Genomic DNA, 22,366 nt, shown 5'->3' on the forward strand with positions numbered 1-22,366 from the left:
CCTAGAAAAAAGGTTTCCCTTCTACTAGTTTTACAAAAAGTCATCACATGGCAGAAGGTGCGAATCGACCCCTTGCAGTTGTCGTTTTTGGGTGGTTATTTTTTCTAACCGGAGGCCTTCCGCAAGCACCCTATGGCCAGGCAAACTTAAGGTAATGTAACAGGAAATCCATTTAAGGCTAAATAAAGCCGTATAAAACACCTGTGTCGATGGTCTTACAGAAGTACAAATCTCTCTCTGGTGTAGATAGTATGCAGATGTATTGTCATATATCATACATGATTAATTTTACGGCATACTTAGGACTGCATGCACAAAAAAACTCTAAAATACATGTGTACTTCTACATTGTCCTGTAACAAAATTGATCTAGTCAATATATTTGGTTATGCCAACCAACGTCAACAACCTATCAATGTCAACCTCTGATGTGTACAACATATATGTAAGTGCATTTATGTTCGTGAGGAGTTAACTTCGCGATATACCTAGCCTATCCTAGCTAACTGATCTCCGTGTCAACAGTTTGAATTTGTAATGAAATAGAAATTTATATGAACAATCCTTTCCATTCATGAAGAGTTGTTATATTTAGAACTTCTTGTAAAACGGTAGCACAAAACATCTAATATGTGTAATAGTCTGTACACAACGCAACCTTCAAATGCGCTAGTTTGCTAGAAACGGGTCACATGATAATATTGTACTCGCCGATTTTTTTGAACTCATAAATATCAACTTGAATGTATCCCAACCATGCGACTCAATAGAAGCTTGGTGGAAAGACAGCGTGGGTCATTTTCCAAATTCCAGTAGAGTAGTATTTACACAAAAAACGCGCATGGTCTCTATAAATTATATTAACATTTAAGATACATTTATTAAAGTCTATGTCTTGTGCTGACTTACGTAGAATTCATCATAGGATTTATCATTGAACATGGCAAACTTACCATCCAGGACACGCGTTAATAGATCGGTCCGGTTACAGTCGTAGAATTAAAACAGTCAATTACACTCTACGGAAAATGGGCATGCGGGGCCCTCCTTAAAATGCTATTGTCTATTGTCATAACAGATCCTAATGTATATGGCAAACTTACCTATCCAACGGACACTCAACACAAGCGGCTACCTGGTACTACAACAGCACATCTGATCACTATCGACTGTACTCACAGAAGTAATTCTAAAATGTTTTAGGAGTTTGTAGTTCATTCACTTGGAAGGCATGTGGGACAGGAATGTGAGCAAGAATGTAGGACTTCCACTTGGAATGCTAAGACATCCACTTGGAAGGCATGTGGGAAGAAATGTGGGAAGAATGTAAAACTTCCACTTGAAAGGCATGTGGGTATGTGGGCAAGAATTTAGGACTACGTAGGAATGTGTCCATAAAAGTGTGCCATCAACATGCCTGTAGACATGACATGCCTGTGGAAAAAAATGCCTGTGCAATTCCTAGAATTCTTGCAAACTACACACAATACTGTGCCATTAGGCTCCCCCCTTAGGCGTCGCCAAAAAATAAAAAAAGAAAATAAAAAATAAATTCTCCAATATACCCTATAGCTAGATCTCAATCGTGTCAACATGCCCCCTCCTTTGACATGTGCCTTATTACACACTCCAATATTGTGTTTGATGTGTCGTAGGTTGCGGTAGCTCATAACATTCTTAATGACATTCTAAATTGCTGTAGCGCTTATTTGTTCCAAATACTGTCTCTATCTATATTTAGCTAAATGTATTTTACATATTGCTATTCAGAGTCAGTTTTAAGAAAGATCGTTGGCTTGTAGAAGTTGGGGTTGTGATGCACGATTGTTGGGGACATTGGATAAAAAACAATAAACAGAAAACAAATATTGTAAAGAAAAATAAAACACTAAACATTGCAAAAAGAGTGGCGTAATTGGAGTGAAAGTTTGTTATGAACGAAAATCAGGGAGGTCTGATTTTTAAAACTTCATTGGAGAAAGAAACGAGATTCAATGTCAACTTTTCCGTTTATAATAGTTGTACGTGAATAAATATATTGAGACTAAAACGATGTCTTTGCTTTAGTGTGCTGAATTCAAGCGTTCTCTGGCTAGTAGCTAGGCAAGTTTTAAAAGTACTAATAGCAATTAACACGGACATTAACACTCAACACTAATGTCCCTTTCAATCGTTTAATGTTTCTTGACAACCTATACATTTGCCACACAAGTATAAAGACAGCCGGTACTAGTATCATCTTCAAAGCGCACACATAATCTGTAATTCTACCTTATAATTACATCGGTAACAATAATGGCTAAAACATACAAGAAACCTGTACAACAGTAATTTTGTAAATACAGATATTTACAATTGAGCTATATACTTTTATTTCTTTATTTTTATACTTCGGCTTACAACAGCTGCAGGGTTGCCCAACTAGTCATAGACTATTGTTAATGGCCAACCCTGACAAAATAAAATCGTTAGGTTTATGTACAATCAATAAAATACACGGTCAAAAATTACAATGATATGTACATGCATATACAATTGTATACATTACACAAAAGTAGGGTTTTTAACATTGCATGAGTTTCTTAGTATGTGCATAGCTACCGAGGTAGTGTTTGTATTAGGGATATTATCAAAGTTTACCGTCTTGTTGCACGTGACGGATGCCATGTTACTGAGTAACCTATACAGGATATGGATCCCCGAGGGATTTCCAGGCTTTCGCTTTAAAGAATGACATTGTATGGTCTGATCGTGTGTCAACTGGGAGGGTGTTCCACAGTTTGGTAGCTCTGTAGAAGTAGAAGGCTTTCTGTGTTCAAGCACTTTTAGGGATTTGTACACAGTTTGTTTCAAATTCTGAGGGGGTATCTAGATTAAATGGCAGATGACCTGGTAGTTGGTAAAAAGACTGAGTAGCTAGGTGGGGCTGACAGGTAATACTACTTTTTGTTTGCGGTTAAAAATAGAGACTCCATGAAACGCCAGCCAATTATTCAAATGAATCACCCGTGAGTCAATTCAAATAAATCATTACTTTCGCATTGGGCATTTGGCATTGACCTTACCTTAGACCTTAGTTCCTCCTGTGCCGTATGGCACATCGGGCAGCAAGCTTCCACTTCTTTTTGTCAGCGGCCACTGTCTCCGCCTCCTCCCAGGGGATGTTTGCCCTTCTTAGATCGTCTTGGAAGGTCCTGCGCCAGGTGTGTTTCGGCCTTCCCCTCTTTCTTCTGCCGTTGTGGGGTACCCAAGTCATTGCTGTCTTAGAGTGCCTTCTGCTGGGCAGACGGAGGATATGTCCTGCCAGCTGCATCCTTTTGTCTGTGATGATGGTGCTCAGAGGCTTGGACTTGGCCCTGTTCAGGATCTCATCGTTCGTTATGTGATCCTGCCACCTCACCTTCAGTATCCTCCTCAGGTTTCTCTGGTGGAAGGCGTCTAGCTTTCTGGATGCTTTAGCTGTACATTTCCAGGTTTCGCTAGCGTAGATTGCAGTGGGTAGGACAATACTGTTGTATAGTCGGAGCTTGGTGTCAAGGTTGATGGTGGTTGCTGACCAGATGGAGTTCATCCGTCGGAACACGGAAGCTGCTTTCCCCACCCTACAGTTAATGTCAGGCTCTACTTCTCCGCTGTTACTGATGACACTCCCAAGGTAGGTAAGCTGATCGACGACCTCTACCTGGCTGTTGTTGACAGTGATGTTCAGTCGGGGTTGACCTGTGTGGTTTCCCACCTCCATCGCCTTGGTCTTCTCCGAACTCACCCGTAGCCCAACTTTTCCAGAAGAGGTCTCCAGTTTCGTGGTAAGGTGCTGTAGGCCTTGGTTATTCTCGGACAACAGAGCAAGGTCATCTGCAAAGTCTAAGTCCGCAAGTCTGGACTCTTCCCTCCACCTAATGCCCTCCTTCCCGTCTCCAGTGGTCTTTCTCAAGACGAAGTCAATTGTGATCAGGAACAAGAAGGGGGAGAGGATACAACCCTGTCGGACCCCTGTGATGATGTTGAAGAAGTCTGTTGTCCCTCCCTCCGTTCTCACACAACACCTTGAGTTTTCATAGAGGCTCCTAAAGATCCTGACAAATCGGGCTGGTATTCCGTATGACAGTGCAATGTTCCAGAGGGTCTCTCTGTGGATACTGTCAAACGCCTTCTTGAAGTCAATGAAATTTAAAGCTAACGGTGTTTGGTGTTCCAGGCATTGTTCGATGATGTTTCGAAGGGTAAATATCTGTTCTGTGCAGGAGCGGTTGCTGCGGAAACCAGCTTGTTCCTCTCTTAACAGGCAGTCCACAGCTTTCTTCAACCTTCTGAGGAGTACTGCGCAGAATACCTTTCCAGGGATGGATAACAGAGTGATTCCCCGCCAGTTGTTGCAGTTGGAGAGGTCTCCTTTCTTCGGAAGCTTCACAATAACTCCCTCCTGCCAGTCCCTAGGAACCTGCCCCTCTTGCCAACAGCGGTTCATCAGCCTGGTCAGCATTTCCACTGTACAATCCCCTCCGTGCTTAAGCATCTCAGCCGAGATTTCGTCCAGTCCTGCTGCCTTGTTACTTTTCATCGCTTTAATGGCCTCCTCCGTTTCCTCTTTCCTGACTGGTTCCTCGCAGACATCCAGCTGCTCTGCTGTTTCCTCTGTACCAAAGTCATACAGGGTGTCCGGGGTTGGTTGATTCAGCGTTTCCTGGAAGTGTTCAACCCACCGTTGGTCTTGCTCTTCTGTAGTTAACAGTGTCTTTCCGCTCTTGTCTTTCACTGGTACACTCGAGTTGTTCCAGTTTCCAGAGAGCTCCCTCACCAGACGGTACAAGGTCCTTGAGTCGTTTTTCTTGGCTGCCTCCTCAGCCTCTGCGCTTTTCTTGTCTAACCAGTGTCTTTTGTCTGCACGGCAGCTCTTCTTTACTTGGCGGTCAAGGTCACGGTACTGGTGGTCTGTTTGTTCTTTCTCTTCCTCGGTCTTTGCTCTATCTCTGAGCCCCTTTGTCTTCTTCCTTTCGTCAATAAGTTCCCAGGTGTGCCCCTGTATCCATTGTTCCTTCCGTGAACCACGCCTTCTCCCAATGGTTTCCTCTGCGCTCTTTGTGACTGTTTCCTTAAAGAGTGCCCACTGGTCTTCCAAGTCCGGCCCCATGTCTTGAAGCAGCTGGAATCTGTTCTGGAGTTCGAGTTTGTACTGTTGACTGACCTCAGGGTCCTTGAGCTTCTCAGCTGCATACGGCTTCACTTTCTTCTGCACTGTGAGCTTCTTCAGCCTTAGCCTCACCCTTGCTCCCAGCAGATGGTGGTCTGATCCCACGTCTGCACCCCTGAATACTCTGACATCGAGAAGTGATGACCTCCAACGTTGGTTTATGCAAACGTAGTCTATCTCGTTTTGCGTTGTCCCATTTGGTGATCTCCATGTCTTCTTGTGTATCACCTTATGTTGAAAGTAGGTATTTCCGATGTTGAGGCTGTTGATGTTGCAGAACAACAAAAGACGTTCCCCGTTGTCACTAGTTTTCTGTGCTGTCCCAAACGGTCCAACGACACCATCAAACCCTTGTCTGTTGCTATCAATTTGGGCATTAAAGTCTCCCATCAAGATTTTCACATCATGGCTAGGGATGTTGTCAAAGGTGTCCTGTAACTGTTCGTAGAAGTCGTCTTTGTCCACTTCATCAGCATCTTCAGTTGGTGCATATACCTGGACAATGGTAGTCTTCCCATGTCTCGACTGAAAAGCGTGCTGTGATGATCCGGTCATTGACAGGCTTCCAACCAGTAAGAGCTCTGGAGGCTTCTTTATCCAGTACCATGCCCACTCCACGGCGGTGTTGGTCTTCATGTCCGGAGTAAAGGACTGTCTTGCCATCGCTACACAACTTCCCGCTACCCGTCCATCTCATCTCGCTGATCCCTAGAATGTTCAGTTGGTACTCCTCAAACTCTTTCAACAACTGGGCCATCTTCCCAGTCTGGTACAGTGTTCTCACATTCCATGTTCCAATTTTCGTTTCCCCCTTGGCACTCAGAAACTGGCACATCGGGTCTCTAACTTCCTTGCGGCTTTCATTAGAGGCCGTCACTGTGGATTCTAGTCCACTGCCATCTTCCTTGCGCCGATCCCTCTGGTTTCCACTTGCTGTTTCTGTAGCAGGTTTTTGTTTTACTGGGTTGGGGTGCTAACCCAACGCCAAACTCCCTCTATCGAAGGAGGTACAGGTCGGAACTGCTAATTAGTACCTCCCTGGTGTCGTAAGCCCCCCGAAGGTTACAGGTCTCCCATGCACCAGACCCAGGCAGGACACCAAGTCGGAACAAGCTGCTACACCTCGGCAAGGTTACACAGTTCCTTATCCTGGTGGGGTGAGGGCCCCCAGGATCGTAGCAGCATTTGGCATTGACAAGTAATCAATTACTAGTATATCATAGTAGAATACACGAACATGTACATGTGTCATCACTCTTGGTACTGCGACAGGACCGCAAGTCGTCCCTATCCTCACTGATAGAGTCATTACCACAACTGGGACTGCCAGTAGAGATGTCTGGATCGTGCTGCTCAGAATGGAACATGGTGATTCCGGATTCCTCTCTAATACTGCTAGAGTCACTGATTCTAATGTTATCAACACTATTAATAGACTCACTTCTACGTCTGGGACTAGTGGTAGAAATGTGCTGATCGTGCTGCTCAGCTGGGCTCAACATTTTGATTCCGGTTTCGTCACTGGTGCTACTAGAGTCACTGATTCTGATGTTGTCAACACTACTAATAGAGTCACTTCTACGTCTGGGACTAGTGGTAGAAATGTGCTGAGAGTGCTGCGTAGGGCTCGACATTGTGATTCTGAGTTCCTCAAAGTTTGCAGGTTTATTACGCATTAGCTGGTCGATTATCTCCTGATGCCCCTCTGATTCTGAGAACATTCCATCAATCGTCAATGTCTTTAAAGTTCTGTTCCGCTGTATCGCCAAACATAGGTCGGACAGAGACTGTCTGCTACAGATTCCATAGCATATTGTGTATGGAATGCTTCCTTCAAGGAAGAGCCAGCTAAGCCGAAATCTTTTTAGTATTTTGCTTTTAGCTACACATTTTGTCAGCTTGTGTATCATTGCGTCGACATCAAATGATTCAAGCCTGTCGCATTGATCATCTGACATATCACAAAGCGTATTGTACACAGGATGTTCTAGCTCCACGACCTCCAGTGTTCTATGCTCAGAGATACTTTGCAGGGTTGCTGTTAGGTTACCAAACCCTTCTGCCCCTTCTGGCTCACAAACCCATTTACCTATTGTCACCTGAAGAGATCTGAGACAACTCAGCTTCAGAACCATGTAAGCCAGCTGTTTGTCATACTGTGAGAAGTCTGTGGAGTCAACGTTACACTCTATGTCGATGTTGACATGTTGTAGACTTTGTTTTTCTGACAGTTCCTCCAACATGCTTTCCACTGACAGAAACCCAGAGGCCTGGGTGGATAAGAAATCAATGTGCACACTTTCTGTCCCACGCCGAGGGATGAATGTGCGAATTGGGGAGAATGTGTGCCGCCCTGATCTAAACACCAGAGACCTGCCCAATCCTTGTCTCTTTAGTGTTACACAATTAATTGTATCACAACATGATAAAGCGTCTTCTAACGTATGAAGGGGCTGTTGCGGCAAAACATCGCATACGTCGCAGTCAATCGTAAGATGCCGTATCAAGCTTGGATCATGGTTCATTGGCCTTTGACATCTTATTACTTGTATCAAACCGTCAATCCACGCAGCTTGATCATAGTCTGAGTAATATCGAATACCCATCCGATGGTTAGTTATGTGCTGAGACAAACAAGGTGCCACAATCTCTGCCATTCTACACCCTGTTTTACCGTCTCCACAGGTTCTACCAAGAAACATGACACAGATAAACGACAAATAATCCATCTCTTCTTTACATCCATCTTTGCTTAGTTCCTCTGCAAACTTGTCAAACAAAGGGCCTGGACTGTCACCTAGTATGGCAGCCAGCATGTTTTGAACCTTGTTATATCTAAGACGGTTTGTTGACATCAGATGCATGTCAACATTACTAGCCGTAGCTTCTGTCATCCCAAACAAACTACGAAGACATTCTCTACCTTCTTCTCGTTTGCTTTCCTGTTTGACCAACTCACTGATGTAGTAGGCCGCCAAGTATTCCTGAAACGTTTTATGTAAAAAGGCACAGAAGCAGGTGCGGTTGATTCTAGAGAAAGAATTGTCTCTTGTTAATAAACCAATGTCTAACATGTCATCGGCATTTGCTCCATACTTCTCTCTGATATCGGCTATGTTAAACTGGAGCTGATCCTGCTCAAGTCCCTCCCAGGACAGTTTCCCCAGACCTCGTAATGTTTCTTCTATGTTTGACGGAATTACATCACCTTCTAACGGGATGTCTTTCTTAGCACAGTATCGCTTTGCAACTGAATATACGATCATTTGATACAGCTCAGCCTGGCTGGAAGGTAATCTTCCATCATTGTCTTCCCAAACAATACATATCAGCACATTGTTGAGGGGATTAACAACTATTCTCGACAAATTTCGGTTACGCCTGAGCTGTGTCTCTAGCTTCTTGGCAGATTCTGGGTTGTGACTGAAGTATTTCTGTATGAATTCAACAGAATCATCTTCGCTGTAACCGATGATTTTGTAAAACTCATGACATTTCTCCAGGTCTTTGACACAGTGGTATGGCCTGGAGGTCACCAGAACATGACAGTTTCGGAGGATTTTACCCTTAATCAAGGCTTCCACATCTGTGTTCTCTCTAGCTGTATGACTGAGCTCATCTAGACCGTCCAGGATGAAGAGAACATCATCCTGATTCTCTTGAATGTAGGACCAGAGCTGGTCCGGGGTCATGTTTGTATCCTCAGGTAGAAGCTGCTCAAATATGGCGTCTTTAACTTTCCCAGACATGTGCCGAATTTCTAGAAAGAAAACAGCCTTGAAAATATCCAATTTCCCAGAGGACCAATCATGAGCCAGTTTCTGACAAGAGCACGATTTCCCAATACCAGGATCCCCCTCTACCCTTATTCTTCTAACATCTGATCCCGCATCAACAGTCTTAGCTTTAGCTTTACTTGTCTTGAAAATATCTGCTAAGCTTACGATGGTGTCTGTGTCCTGGAAGCGCCCCCTGCCACCCTTACGCTGATGCCGCAGGTTGGTGTAGATTTCTTCCAAAGGCAGGTCGAAATCTTCGCACCACGGAAGAGGCCGCACATGGGCATGTTCCCTGGCATAGTGTTTTTTCAGACAGGTGATGACTTCCCCAATAGTGCACGACGGTCCTGAAACATGACATGGAATGTACTTGATGATCTTGTTTCGTCCTTTTGTTTGTAGATGGTTCAGTAGAATAAAAGATTGATATCTGTGTATGTCGTGACATGGGTAATATCTCGTTCATTCAGTTGATATTTCGAAGTAAACTCTATCATTGTATGTTTCCAAAACATCGCCACTCCAATTCCGATGGCAAATATGCTGACCAGGGTATCATAGCATAGTGTACATTTGTATCATAGCTAACAGTGAAATAAACCCATTTTAACTCGCCTATCTAGTTTTGTACGACTTGCATGGCAACATCAAATGTTTTTTTTTAACCCAGCGCCATGGTATGTTTATAAGATTAAGGCCCATTTGTGTGGAGTTTGTGTGTTGCAGCAAACGTTCTGAAAGATGAATAGTTAACGTACCTCCTGTTTTTTCCCTTTTCGCTACGTCCTCGGCTTCCTGTGCCAACTTTGTCTTACCGAGGGCTTTCAGAAGGTCCACTAGCAGCGCTAGGTTCCCTTGACCGATCTTATTGTCTGCCTCTAGCATGTTAAAGATCTCTAGAGGCGTCGCAGTTTCCACCCTTTTCTGTCCAATGTTCCCGTCAGTAACCAGGGTGGCTTTCAGGGTTCTGACGTCATCCTCGCGCAGGTTGTCGTTGATCTTCAGGTACAGCCTGGCGCGGAGCGAGAGTTCGGCCATGGTCGGGCCTCAACTCACCTGTATTAAAAATGGCGGACATGACGAGATCAAAGTCACAAAATAAGAAACTCAAATTCACAATTTTAACATTTACAAGAATCTTTGAAGCAATGGCAGACCTGGGTGGGCGTTTTGGACTTTGGACCCTATCCGTTCAAAATGGCGCAACCGAACCTGTTCCCTGCATCAATTTGAAAAGAGTCGACCACTATATACGCCATAAACACTTAATTAGTACGTATTTATGAACGTTTGTCACACTCTACAGTGCGAAACCACGGATCAAATAAACTCACCCCACTACTAGGCGGCTAGTTGGGACTGACCATAAAGTTGAGAGGAACAAGTTCCCTGCGTCAACGTCGGTGTTAAAATGGCGACTGACGTCTTCGGATAGATACGGCATGGAAATTGCACCCCGCAAAAGAGTCACGTGATTCCCCTGGAGGGAGGGGGCTTTTCGTTTGTCGATTTTGAGTTTAGCAAAGAGAAAATCTTTTAAAACAATCTTTACTTCACGTGCCGATAAATTTGTCCCGGCAGTCCAAGCTAAAATCTTAGTCATCTTGGGCATTTCCAGTATAAATAAAGGGTATTGATTGATTGATTGATAGTCCTTCGTCTGTGCCGCCCAAAATAAAAGTTTGAAACGGTGAGTAGTTCTTTTGGCCTAGTTTCCACCCTCTGAGCCAATCAGCTCCAAGATACGCGCATGCTGACGTAGCGAAACCAAGGGTAGGTCTTAGCCTCCCCATCAGGCTCCGGGAGGCACTCTAGTGTGGTCTGTTTTGTTTGCTTTTCTTGCTTGTTCTTCTTAATGATGGCTTGTTCTGAAGACTACTGCTGAGTTCTGAAGACTGCAGTGTTATAAGCATTCGTCCGCTAGAACGTTTGCAGAAAAATTTGGGTCAATATTTTGATTCTGTTCGAAGCCTGGTGGCTACGGAGGCTCTCACACTCCCACACGATCCTCTTCGATGCCTGCTACAGAGTCTATGATGCGCTCACACGATGCAGGGAATAAAAGGTTCACTTCCCTTTACTGTTGTGGCATTCTGAGCTGAGAGAAGGAGTGGCACAAGAACGTTCTACTATCAAACATGAAGCCGGCGACAAATGGCCAAGACGGTTCACCCAACGGCGGCGGCGCCAGGGGAGCTTTCTCCTGTAGTCCCCGAGGCCGTGGAGGTAACCGTGGGCGCGGAGGGAGAGGGAGGGGCTTCAGGGGGCCTAGCCCGTCTCCGGACCCCGCTGGCCGCGGAGGAAGGGGAGGAGCTCGTGGGGGTCGCGGAATGGACCGAGGACGAGGACGGGGAGGGTTTTATAGCCCGCAGCAGGTGCCTCCACCTGCGAGCGGTCCGATGGTCGCAAATGAGGCAAAATTCTCCATGAACGATGTCATGCAGCTAATGCAGGCTATGCACATGGGTGCTGCCCCGCAAATGCCTCAAGCACAACCTGAGGCGGCTATGGTACATCCACAGGCCCCACCGCCGAGCGGAGGCGCCCGCTCTCGGCCACGGTCGCGCCAGAGGACCGCTCACAACGACAACCCTCCACCCGTCCCCGCGAAACTTCCCCAAGCCTGTACCTGGTACAATAACCGCCAAAGGGGCTGTACCAAGGGAGACGCCTGCACCTTTCTCCACGTCTGCGGCCGCTACCTCGTCGGCGGCTGTATCTTCGACAAGGGCCAGTGCGAGTTTTCCCACAACATTCTGACACAACAGAACAAGGGCATCCTGCAGAAGTTCGGAATCCCCTGCAACTCCGAGAAGGCCGTCATCGACATCTTCAAGAGAGATTTCGTCAACAAGAGGAAGGCAGAACAAGGAGACAAAGTCCCCGAGAAGTTAGACGAAATCTGTATATTCAACATCCGTCAAAGGTGGGCTACGGTATGAGGTTAGGCTGTAAATAAAGTTCAATAAATCCCGGCATTTATATATAAGGTATCCTACCGGGTGTGTATATAAGCTGTGTCATAGCTGATCTACATTCAATTCCTTTAAAACAATTTTAAAGTATTTGTGAAAGAAAGAGGCTTCTTCGTCGACCTTCAGAGTTTACGACGTCCTATATTTGTCTGCTGTAACGTTAGTGATATTTTCGTAGTGGTCTTGGCCTAAAGCCTTTGATTCAAACTTACAAGGCTAATTGGACGTTTTGTTTTGTAGAATAGCCCTTGCATGTTACGAATTGTTTAATAGAAGAAAGTGAAACAAGTTTATGTCGCTCGAGCGAAACGTTTCGCCTTGTGGACACCGGATATTACCTAATGTAGTTCCACTTTCGGTGGCCGGTGGGCGAGCCCGCGCATACGTAACATGTACATGTTTACTTATCCCAACACAGTATACGTGTTTGTTTACCGTGGCACAGGTGTTCCTACAAGACCCTGTGTGAGAGGTGGCACTGCCGCATGCCGTACCAGTGGCAGTACCGCGCCCCTGCAGCCGACAGGTGGCGCCATTTTGGACATGACCTTAACGTCATGGTGGAGGAGGCCTACTGCAAGGTCACAGAGGACAGCTACTCACCTGTGCGACTGGACGGGTGAGGTTTGATTGAGTGATTGACTTTTTTTATTCCAACATGTGATCACATCATTTAATAGCTGGTGTGTTACGCCGAAAGGCGCTTATACCGGCAATACAGATACAGATACAAAATGTGGTGGGGCACACTCAAAGTTTTTTCAACTAGTATATCAATATCTTATATAAATGAATTAATGCCGCCACCAACACATGGGACAATACAATACTCATTTTCACCTGATATATGAGTGAAGCGAGGAAAGTCGTGTTAAGTGCCTTTCCCAATGCCAGGGCACAAGATCGGTGGCATGACAGGACTCGAACCGGAGACCTCTTGGTTTCGAGTCGAGCCGTTACCCCACGCAACCCCTAGATTGATTGATTGTATGACTACAAAGACTGCACCGCAGACTTGTTTGTGTTGAAATGCATTTCTATGGTGTTCTCAGAAACTCCATCGCTTAGTCGAGGTTTCGGTGTGCTACACGAGGTGCAAAAAACTCTGACGCTGCAAAGTTTCGATGACCTAATCAAATATACAAAGAAAACCATTTCTTGTGCATAAAAATGTCTTTTTAGGGATAACTCGTAGAAAATAGCCGGTAGCAACGTTTTCTTACCTCAACGATTTTGAGTAAATCACTGGTAATGTTAATTTACAGAAAAACCTGTGCGGTGAACTTCACCGACATGAAGGCTGTGGCGACGGACGGCAGTACCGGTGACACTCGCCAGGAGTTCGAGGTGCGTCGGCTCTCCACGTCCTCCTCGGTGAAGTCTGCCCCGGGCCACCTGTTCGTGACGGAGTGGCTGTGGTACTGGCACGACGTGGACGGGACATGGGTGGAGTACGGACAAATGGTGAGACTGAGTCAGTTTTATCTTGAAGCTTAAGCGGAGACCTATAACGGAATAGGAAATTCTTTAAGTCGAGTAACGTTATACATGATACTTTTGATAATAGCACGTCAAGAATAGAATAACTATCTCCTGGTATACGGAGGTATTGATTTAGGTGGTATGTTTGTTGTGTATTTGCTTGCATTTGCTCCCTGGTTTCTTGTTCAGCCTATTTCGACCATCCAAAACTGTTGCTGGCATAAATTTTCCTGTTCATAGAACAAAAGCGGAGAGGTTCGCGGCACGAGCAGCCTGACCAGTCGGGACATCGAGGACAGGTACCAGGACCAACGGGACGCTGACGTCACCTTCTCCACCAGCCATCACCAGTACGTTCTGCGCCTGCGCGACATGTGCCAGGAAAACACCAGGGTCGGGACCCGCCGTGACGTCAGACGTCGGCCCAAGTTTGTGTCTGAGGAGGATGTGAAAAATCCACCCAAGTAAGTACATCTTTTTAAACAAAGTGGCAATTTTATTACTGTGTTCGTCTCTCTCTCTCTCGCTGTCTCTCCCCCTCTTTATTTCCTATTCCCTAGCTCCTCTTTTCTGTCCCTCCCCTCCTAAGCAATGTAAAATCGTACTTCTAAACAACTCGACGCGTTCGCTATCCATAGACCAAAGCCTGCAAGTCGCGCAAAATCCGCCAGAAGTGCCTCAGCGTGGGACGAATCCGCCCCGGCTCACTGGTCGCCGATGTCCGATGACGACGAGTTCGTCAAAGTGGACGTGGTGGGAACCTCGGCGGAGTACAGGAACGTCAAGACGCTGTTTGAACAGGGCGGGATGGCGGGAACAGCCATCGCAGGTGTCAAACGTGTCCAGAACGCCTTCCTCTGGAGTGCTTATAACAGGTGAGCTTTCCCCCAAGAAAAATAGCGTGGTCTGCCTTGAAAACTACACAGAATGTTGACTATGTCTGACAAAATATCATTGTTACCAGAAAATATAACAACGATGGCCGCTTAAAATGTCATTTATGGTATCATGTTACCACTGACCATGGACAGGGCGATATGCCATGGTCCATGGAAAGGTTTAAAAGTGAGGACTTCGTGAACCTCTGTTACTTAGCTTCTGTACACTTGAAGAAGCTGACAGGTCGAAACCAGTTTTGACAGGCTCATGAGTTCTAAATGGGAACTATGCAGCTCCAGATACCTAACTGAGGGACGACTGTTGTGTGATAGATGTCGATCAGCTTGAGGAATGAATCATATCGATTTTGTACTATACTACAAACCATGGACGCTTACCTTCACAGGAAGAAAGCCCAGCTGAAGAAACAGAACGGCGGGAAGGATGCAGAAGAGCGGCTCCTGTTCCACGGGACTCAGGATGCCGTGGTGGACGCCATCTGCCAGCAGAACTTCGACTGGCGTCTCAGCGGCTCGCGAGTCGGGCAGCTGTACGGCCAGGGCACCTACTTCTCCGCCAGCGCTCAGTATTCGCACAGCTACGCCCAGCAGGCCTCAAACGGCCGTCGGTACATGTTCGTGGTGAGGGTCCTGGTCGGGGCTTACACGCAAGGGGATGCGGGCATCCGACGCCCTCCCCCCGTCAACCCTGGCGAGCCGTACGGTAGGATGTACGACTCCTGTGTTAACGACACGGCAAACCCCAACATTTTTGTCATCTTTGACAACGCCCAGTGCTATCCAGAGCACATCATTGAGTACTAAGTCTAGTAAGCCGAAGGTTTGTCGATAATTAAGAAGGGAAACGCTATTGGGCGTAAAAAAAACTCTAAAAGGAAAAACATGAGTTGAGCCATTGGCATTGACCAAACCAAATGAGAGAAAGATGAACTTTGCACGTCGCTCCGAGGAAAAGTTTCAAAAGAAATGATAAATGTTGCGTTGCGTGCATAATGTGAATATCCATTAAAGCCTACCGTAATGTATCTGCATTAATCTTTGCCAAAAAATAAATAAATCCCCGCAATGACTGTTGGATATTTGTATGAAATGTTTTGTGTGTTTCAGCTAAATGGGTAAGGGATATTGACAGGAATATATAATCACGCTAATGTATGATTTGTATAGTACGCGTATACAGTGTTTATACGTATATGCTACCTTTCCTTTATACCTGCTGCCTTTTAGTGCAGAGGGAATATACTAGCTAGATTACGACTTGCACGCTAAACCTCGAAAGTTCATTTATGAATGTCTAGTACGCAATCGAAAACATTTCAGCTGATTCCTCTACGTGATACCAGGTAAGACTAGTGTGGACCTGGCTTCTGGACAGTACCGCATCTCTGATTGGTCAGTTCAATAATGTCCAAACAATGCATGGATGTAACAAAGGCTCCGATTGGACAATCTGGGTTCCATTGTCAAGTAATAATGGAACGTCATCAATGTGATCAGAAATGGTGCCTACCGGTGGCGTAGTGAGAAAATCGCCTCTCCAAGAACGACGGGTTTGCGTCAGTTTCCTAGGTAAGACAGTTCTCGGCAAAGGTAAGAATTTGAAGTTTAAGAAGCTATGCTGTTCATGCTGTTCGGCATTGCGACTCAGAAACGAAAGACTCGAACTGAAACCTGTTGAATCATCGACATGGGTTGGCGCGAGGTGTTGAGGGCCAGAAAGCAGTGTAAGTACAATAGTGTTATGATCATATTCTCACAGCACCAGATCTGTGGCGATTTCACAAACATAGTCGAATTTTTATTCTCCTAGCTTAACATAACTTTTGATGATACGTGGTAACCTTTTGTTGGATATTTGTATTGTCGCAAGCATGACGTTAGCCATCATTCAGTAAAAAGGTCATAACTTATGATATTAATAATCTCTCGTAGAGGTTTCTAACGACGTTAGAATCACAACTGGTAAACGTTTTTATTTATTGCGGTTAAATGCGCATTTAAACAAAGATTTTATAGACATACCTTAGAAATGGGCTATATGTTAGCTTCGTTATTCGATGCAACGTTCTAGAGCAAGTAGAAAACTTGAGGTCATCTGAGGTTACATACAGTTGCTAAGCAACAGGGGTTGTTTTTGTTCGAAATCGGTATCATTCGAAGACATGCTAGGAGGCGGACACACGGGATTTCTCCCAAGAAAATGAACAACGACAACAACAAAAAAATACACATTTCACCAGAAAATAAAGGCACACATTTCACATAAATAGTTTCTTTCAGGTCCTGAGACACCAGCAAGCCAAAAGAGGTAGGATTTTCTTTCTTTCTCCATGAATTGTGCGTTTCTTTTCATCGATTAGTTTCGTTCTGTGTACTGCGCTAGAAGACCGTTAAATTTGAATGCGCTACAACATACATTTCCTAAGCAACATGTCCGGATTTACCTTGTTAAATTTTAATTTGGAGGCGTGCACAACTGCATATCTCTGACGTAAATTGTACAAATACTTTTTAACTATAGGAAATAAAGGCACAGATTTTTGATATCTCGTGATCATGGACATGCTAGGATCGCAAAACTCAGGTGGTACGAGAGATACTAGTAAGCTCTTGTCCTCGGAAAGACTTGAGATTTGTTTGTCCCCCGCCCCTAGCAGCATGCTCTGGAACTGCAGGGGCGTTTGTTTGAAACTGTTTGAGGGAGCACTGGAGGGCAAGGACATTATACAGGACATTACTGTATAATGTCATTGGGGAGGGTAACTGGATCGTCGTCATTTTTTGTATGTAGGTAGCGTAAGTGATGTCGACATATTTAGATGACAATTATGCAAAACAGGATCTAATTTGTATAATTAATTAGGAAATTCTTACTATAAATATGCTGTGTTCCAAAAAGGATTGGAAAATGATACTAATGCCATAGAATACCGAAATCAATTCAGGAAAAAAGAAAATGTGAAGAAATGAAAATTTAGTAGTCTATTACAATTCGCCATACCATACTGTGTGTTTCAACATTTATTTCCACGTAGATTTCATAACGTAGGAAACTTTTTTTGCTAAGATTTTTTTTATCATCGCGCTCGCGTCAGTTTGGGGCTTCCCGGTGGATGTCATCCATACAATCAAATCAACATGGCCTTAGGTGAACTAACCGCCCCATTGAGCTGATTAGTACAGCCCCTTCTTGGCGAGCAGGTTGGACGAAATTTCACGCGCGGATGTGACTCTGTCACAGATCATGTACTTCAGTCTGCAAGCTTGAGGATCTCAAACGTCGTCGTCACAGGTAGGAATATCCGATCCTTCCTGATTTTTCATATGAATGACTTGAATGACTTATAGAAGTTGTCTACTGTCGTTGTCAACAGGCGTTTAAAGCTATATATAAAGTCATTACATGTAGCTACTATTTCGTAAGATGGCCAATTGTCTACAGTTAGAGAAGCCTTCAGGTACTTTATATGGTTTGCAAGTACATCGAATTATGCTCAAAATCTAGTAGAATTTTGTCCTCGGAAAAGTTGATTTGGGGTGGGTCTGTCATGTGTATATTCCGGTGAAACCGTACCTCATCACAGTACATACGACGCAGCTGAGCGAACTACAAATGCTGGTAAAGTAGGTCCAAGGAACTTTAAATAGAACCCAACGTCGTAGATCGCCCCAAATACGACGTACTTGAATGAATTCGAAGTAGGGTCTCCGGCTGTTTAACAACAACATAGTAGGCTAAAGGACTTTTTTTTTATTCTATGAATACAGAATTTCCCGGTGCTTCCCCTATCGTGTCCATGCATACACTTTTTGTGCCTCCAGGGTGTCTAGAACAAGTAAGTTTAGGTGTGGTTAGACATAAAAGAAATGACCCAGAAACAAACTAGATTTGGCAACAAAGAGTCTGCTTTACAAGCATTGTATGCCCTGAGGTGGTCTGAAACTACATCATGAATACAGGAACATAGATGTGATCATGTAATTCTAAATCTTCAGTGACAGTGAGTTAGAACAACTAATAGGAATAAGCCCACTGATTGGGCTGCGTGTGTAATTCTTAAAACCAAGGGTCGTATGAAGTTAACATTGTTGTTTTGGTTTTTCTCTAGCCGCAGTTTGATAAAGAAGAGGCGATCACAACCCAAGGAACCCGGCAGGAAGGAGAAACAGGAACAGTAAATAAGCAACTTCCCCAAAAGAGTAAGTGGCTATAAAAGGAAGTATTGACCCTGGATTATTGAGAGGAAGCGTTGTGTCAGAGAACCATTACTATACAAAGTAAAAATGGCGCTACATGCCACGGTCTGTGCTGTATTTCTGCTAGCCGATCTACTGTCTAGCTTCCAGGTTTATCATGACCTTTTAGTTTTGGGTGAAAATGTGACGGAAATACCGGAGGATGAGCCAGTCAATAGCACGGTGGTGCGGCTGAGAGATTCTCTTGTTGCCGCCAGCCTGGTTAGTTCTGCAGACGACGCCAACGGGACATTTTGGTCAGCCAACGTCAACACGGGGGACGAGTTGGGGACGGTTTGAAGTTCGTGCTGAGGACTTGGCGTTGGTCGTAGCGGCTCCGCTGGACTACAGGTTACACTCGCGGTACAACCTTACGGTGGAGCTGACAAACACCAGGAACAAGAACGTCTTGTACGTGACCCTCGTTATCGTAGTCATAGACGTGTCTGGATACCCGCCATTCTATAACAAACAGTGTGAAACGCCAGTCCTTCCGGGTAAAGATAGGAGCGGCAACTATACTGTATTTACCAGTGATGGTTTTAATGCTTCCATTGATGGAAGGATATTTGGGTTGTACGACGACTATCTTCAGTACCCTTTGCCGAAATACTACGCCGCTAACTTCCTCTTGACAGGCGATTGCTCCTTAAAATATGTCGCTGGTGCACGGGGACTAGGTGGAGACGATGCCATACTCACCTCCATACTCACAGAACAGAATCAAGGTAGAATCGAACTTGCATGCCAAGACCGAGAGTGGAAGTCTAAAGGGAGGATTACTATGTTGGACATTGCTCTCGATAACGACCTGCCTCGGTGGGTATCAAGTGGCAACTTCGAGATGGAAGAAAATTACCGCTATTTCTTTGCTGCGGAGTTGTATGAGTTGTTCACGCCTTCATTTGGGTTTGTATGCGGTGCTAACCTGACTGTCGAGGGAACCAGGACAGGCAGGATTCTGTTTGAGTGGACATATCAATACAACGTGACAGGATGTCCTGAGGGCCGGTACGGTGTGTACTGTGACAAGACCTGTGTTTGTAAGAACGGTGCCCGCTGCCATGGCTTTAACGGTGCGTGTGAGTGCCGCCCGGGCTGGAGAGGGAGGGCCTGCGATATTCCCTGGCCCGAAGTCGCCATCGTAGAGACACCTGGCGATTCAGTCATGAAATACATCGGCACCAATCTGACTTTAACCTGCCTGGCTCCACATATCCACGTGGCAAATATGACATGGGCTTATCAAACAGGACAAAACATAACGACACACAAACTATCGAAGAGGGGGCAGTCCAGAACAGTTCTATCAGCTTTCAACCGATCCTAGAAACAGCTAACGGCAAATATAGCTGTATGGTACAGGCAGAAGATGGTCAGCTTTTCAATACGACATTCATACTGAACGTTACCGAATGCCGACCTAACTATCATGGGGAAGATTGCAGCCAAGTGTGTGACTGTGAGTACGGAGGGACGTGTGACAGGTGGGCGGGGTGTCTGTGTCCTGCGGGCCGTCGCGGAGACAGGTGTCAGCACGCGTGCGCACCTGGCACATTCGGGAGGAACTGCAGTATGAAGTGTAACTGTGAAAACAAGGCTTTGTGTAATCCAGTCAATGGCAGCTGTATTTGTGCTGAAGGACAGTCGGGAAAGTTTTGTCACGAGTGCTCACACGGCACATTCGGGAGGAACTGCAGTATGAAGTGTAACTGTGAAAACAACGCCTTGTGTGATCCTGTCAATGGCAGCTGTATTTGTGCTGAGGGACAGTCGGGCGAGTTTTGCCAGAGCGTTCCTGAGAAGAATCAAGTCGTTGCTGTAGTGTTGGCGTCCGTTATCCCGACTATTGTCATAATCGGCTGCATCGCCACTGGAGTCCTGGTGAAACGGAGTCGCCGACGAAAACAAGAACAGCCAACAGCGGACACAGAAATGGCGACCGTCACAGAACCCCTTTCGTCGTGGGAAGTAAATAAAGAGGACCTTCACTTGGAGCACATGATCGGGGAGGGAGAGTTCGGCCATGTCGTCCGGGCAAGACTGCACGTGCCGGAATTAGGCTACGAGGTCCTGGTCGCCGCTAAAAGTATCCGGCCCGACCGCAAGACGGCGTCTGCTGTCCGCGACTTTCACCGAGAAATGGACATTCTCTCCAGGATCCACGAGGACAAAGAGGGACATCAAAACGTTGTGAAGCTTTATGGATTTCTGACCAAGTCGGAGCCTCAGTACATCCTGGTAGAGTACGCGAGCAATGAAGAACTACGCCGGTACCTGTGGAGTTTGCGAGAACAGTGCAAGACCACGGGGGATAGAAAACTGTTAGAGCGTCTCGGTTTCGCTTGTGACGTGGCCTGTGGGTTAGCAGAGCTGGCACGTCTGAAGATCGTTCACCGAGACATCGCAGCTCGTAACGTCGTCATCAGCGACAGAAAGGTGGCCAAGATCGCGGACTTCGGACTATCGCGTGACGTCTACGTGTCGTCGGCGTACGAACGCACCACACAGGGCGGGGAGGAGGAACTGTTGCCGCTGAAGTGGATGGCCGTGGAGTCGTTACGGGACGGGGTGTACACGTGTGAGAGTGACGTGTGGTCGTACGGCGTGCTGCTGTGGGAGATCGCCAGTTTCGGGGAGGAGCCGCGCTACGCTGGCGGTCCGATGCACCCGGACGTCTGCACGATGTTGGAGCTGCTGAGGAAAGGCGTCCGTCTGCAGCAGCCACAGAACTGCCCTCTGCCGGTGTACCGCATCATCAGGTCATGCTGGGTATTCGACCCATCGAAGCGGCCAACGGCAGAAGAACTGTTCCGGAAGATTGACCTGCTGAGGCCGCAGAGACGTGCTGTGGTCAATCACCGTGACATTCAGTAAGGGATTCTCAAACCAATGGAGTCTCCTGCATACCTGTACATCATTAGTGCCATGTATTAAGGCAAGTTAATTGTAAGAACACTTAGAATTTAAGCTTAAGGCTAGACATTGATAGAATTTTACATAAAACGATCATGTTGTGGTAATTTCAAATAATGATTTAATTTTGTAATACTAGTATACGACTTTAGCAAATAAGGATATTACAGTATAGCACTATAATATAATATGTAATCATTATGTCATAGAACGATATCATCGTATATTAATGAAACAAAAACCACATGGACATACCAAGGAGGAACAGCTTATATAGAAGACTTGTTAAAGCATTGTAAGTATCCCTATGAAAGTATGATACTGTAAGAACTAGAGTATTTAACTACTTATCTATTTAAATGAGTTAAGAATACTTAGAAATACAAAAAAATAAGAAAACTCAGAATTGTAATAGTTTGCCTCTCTACCTTCGGCTGTGTTATTGTTTTATTGAATATTCTTTGCTCTTGATGGTACACAAGAAAACCAGATTTTTTCCACCACTGGGACAAGTTGTTTTGAGGTCATTATTCCGTCATAAAAATTGCCGTTGCATATTTTGACATAAGTGACATGCATGTACATGTAAATTCGACCTTACATTTACATGGATTACATTATTTGGATGTCATCAGAAAGCATCTCAGAAAACACATCACGCTGAATTCTTTATTTATACACAAGATGTCTATCAGAGAAATAGAAAACAATTTGAGAGTATGACAGTGTATCAAAAAAATGTCTGTACCTAACTCATGCGCAATTGGATACGCAGAAGTACCGTTACGCAGGTCATAAGTTATAAGTAGGCAGTGCGCCGGGCCCGCATAACTCCTCCCCCGCCCCCTTCCGGTCCCGGATATCCAGAACACGAGATATAAAAACCAC

General features: G+C 45.3%; 1 protein-coding gene and 2 pseudogenes across 1 annotated transcript; 2 read left to right on the top strand and 1 right to left on the bottom strand.

Annotated features, from left to right (window-relative positions):
• Window positions 1-7,717: 7,717 nt before the first annotated feature.
• Window positions 7,718-10,020, bottom strand: LOC109482007 (annotated as a pseudogene).
• A 990-nt stretch (window positions 10,021-11,010) lies between these two features.
• LOC109481998 (poly [ADP-ribose] polymerase 12-like) lies at window positions 11,011-15,656 on the top strand. The gene is made up of 6 exons (XM_019784631.1): window positions 11,011-11,896; window positions 12,391-12,564; window positions 13,211-13,409; window positions 13,668-13,891; window positions 14,066-14,302; window positions 14,713-15,656. Exons 1-6 carry the CDS (start codon window positions 11,109-11,111, stop codon window positions 15,128-15,130), a joined length of 2,040 nt encoding a protein of 679 aa, XP_019640190.1. The 5' UTR covers window positions 11,011-11,108; the 3' UTR covers window positions 15,131-15,656.
• A 3,109-nt stretch (window positions 15,657-18,765) lies between these two features.
• On the top strand, window positions 18,766-21,759 carry LOC109481997 (annotated as a pseudogene).
• Window positions 21,760-22,366: the final 607 nt, after the last annotated feature.

Source organism: Branchiostoma belcheri, unplaced genomic scaffold, assembly GCF_001625305.1.
Source record: "Branchiostoma belcheri isolate BF01 breed outbred unplaced genomic scaffold, Haploidv18h27 scaffold59, whole genome shotgun sequence".
NCBI lineage: Eukaryota > Metazoa > Chordata > Leptocardii > Amphioxiformes > Branchiostomatidae > Branchiostoma > Branchiostoma belcheri.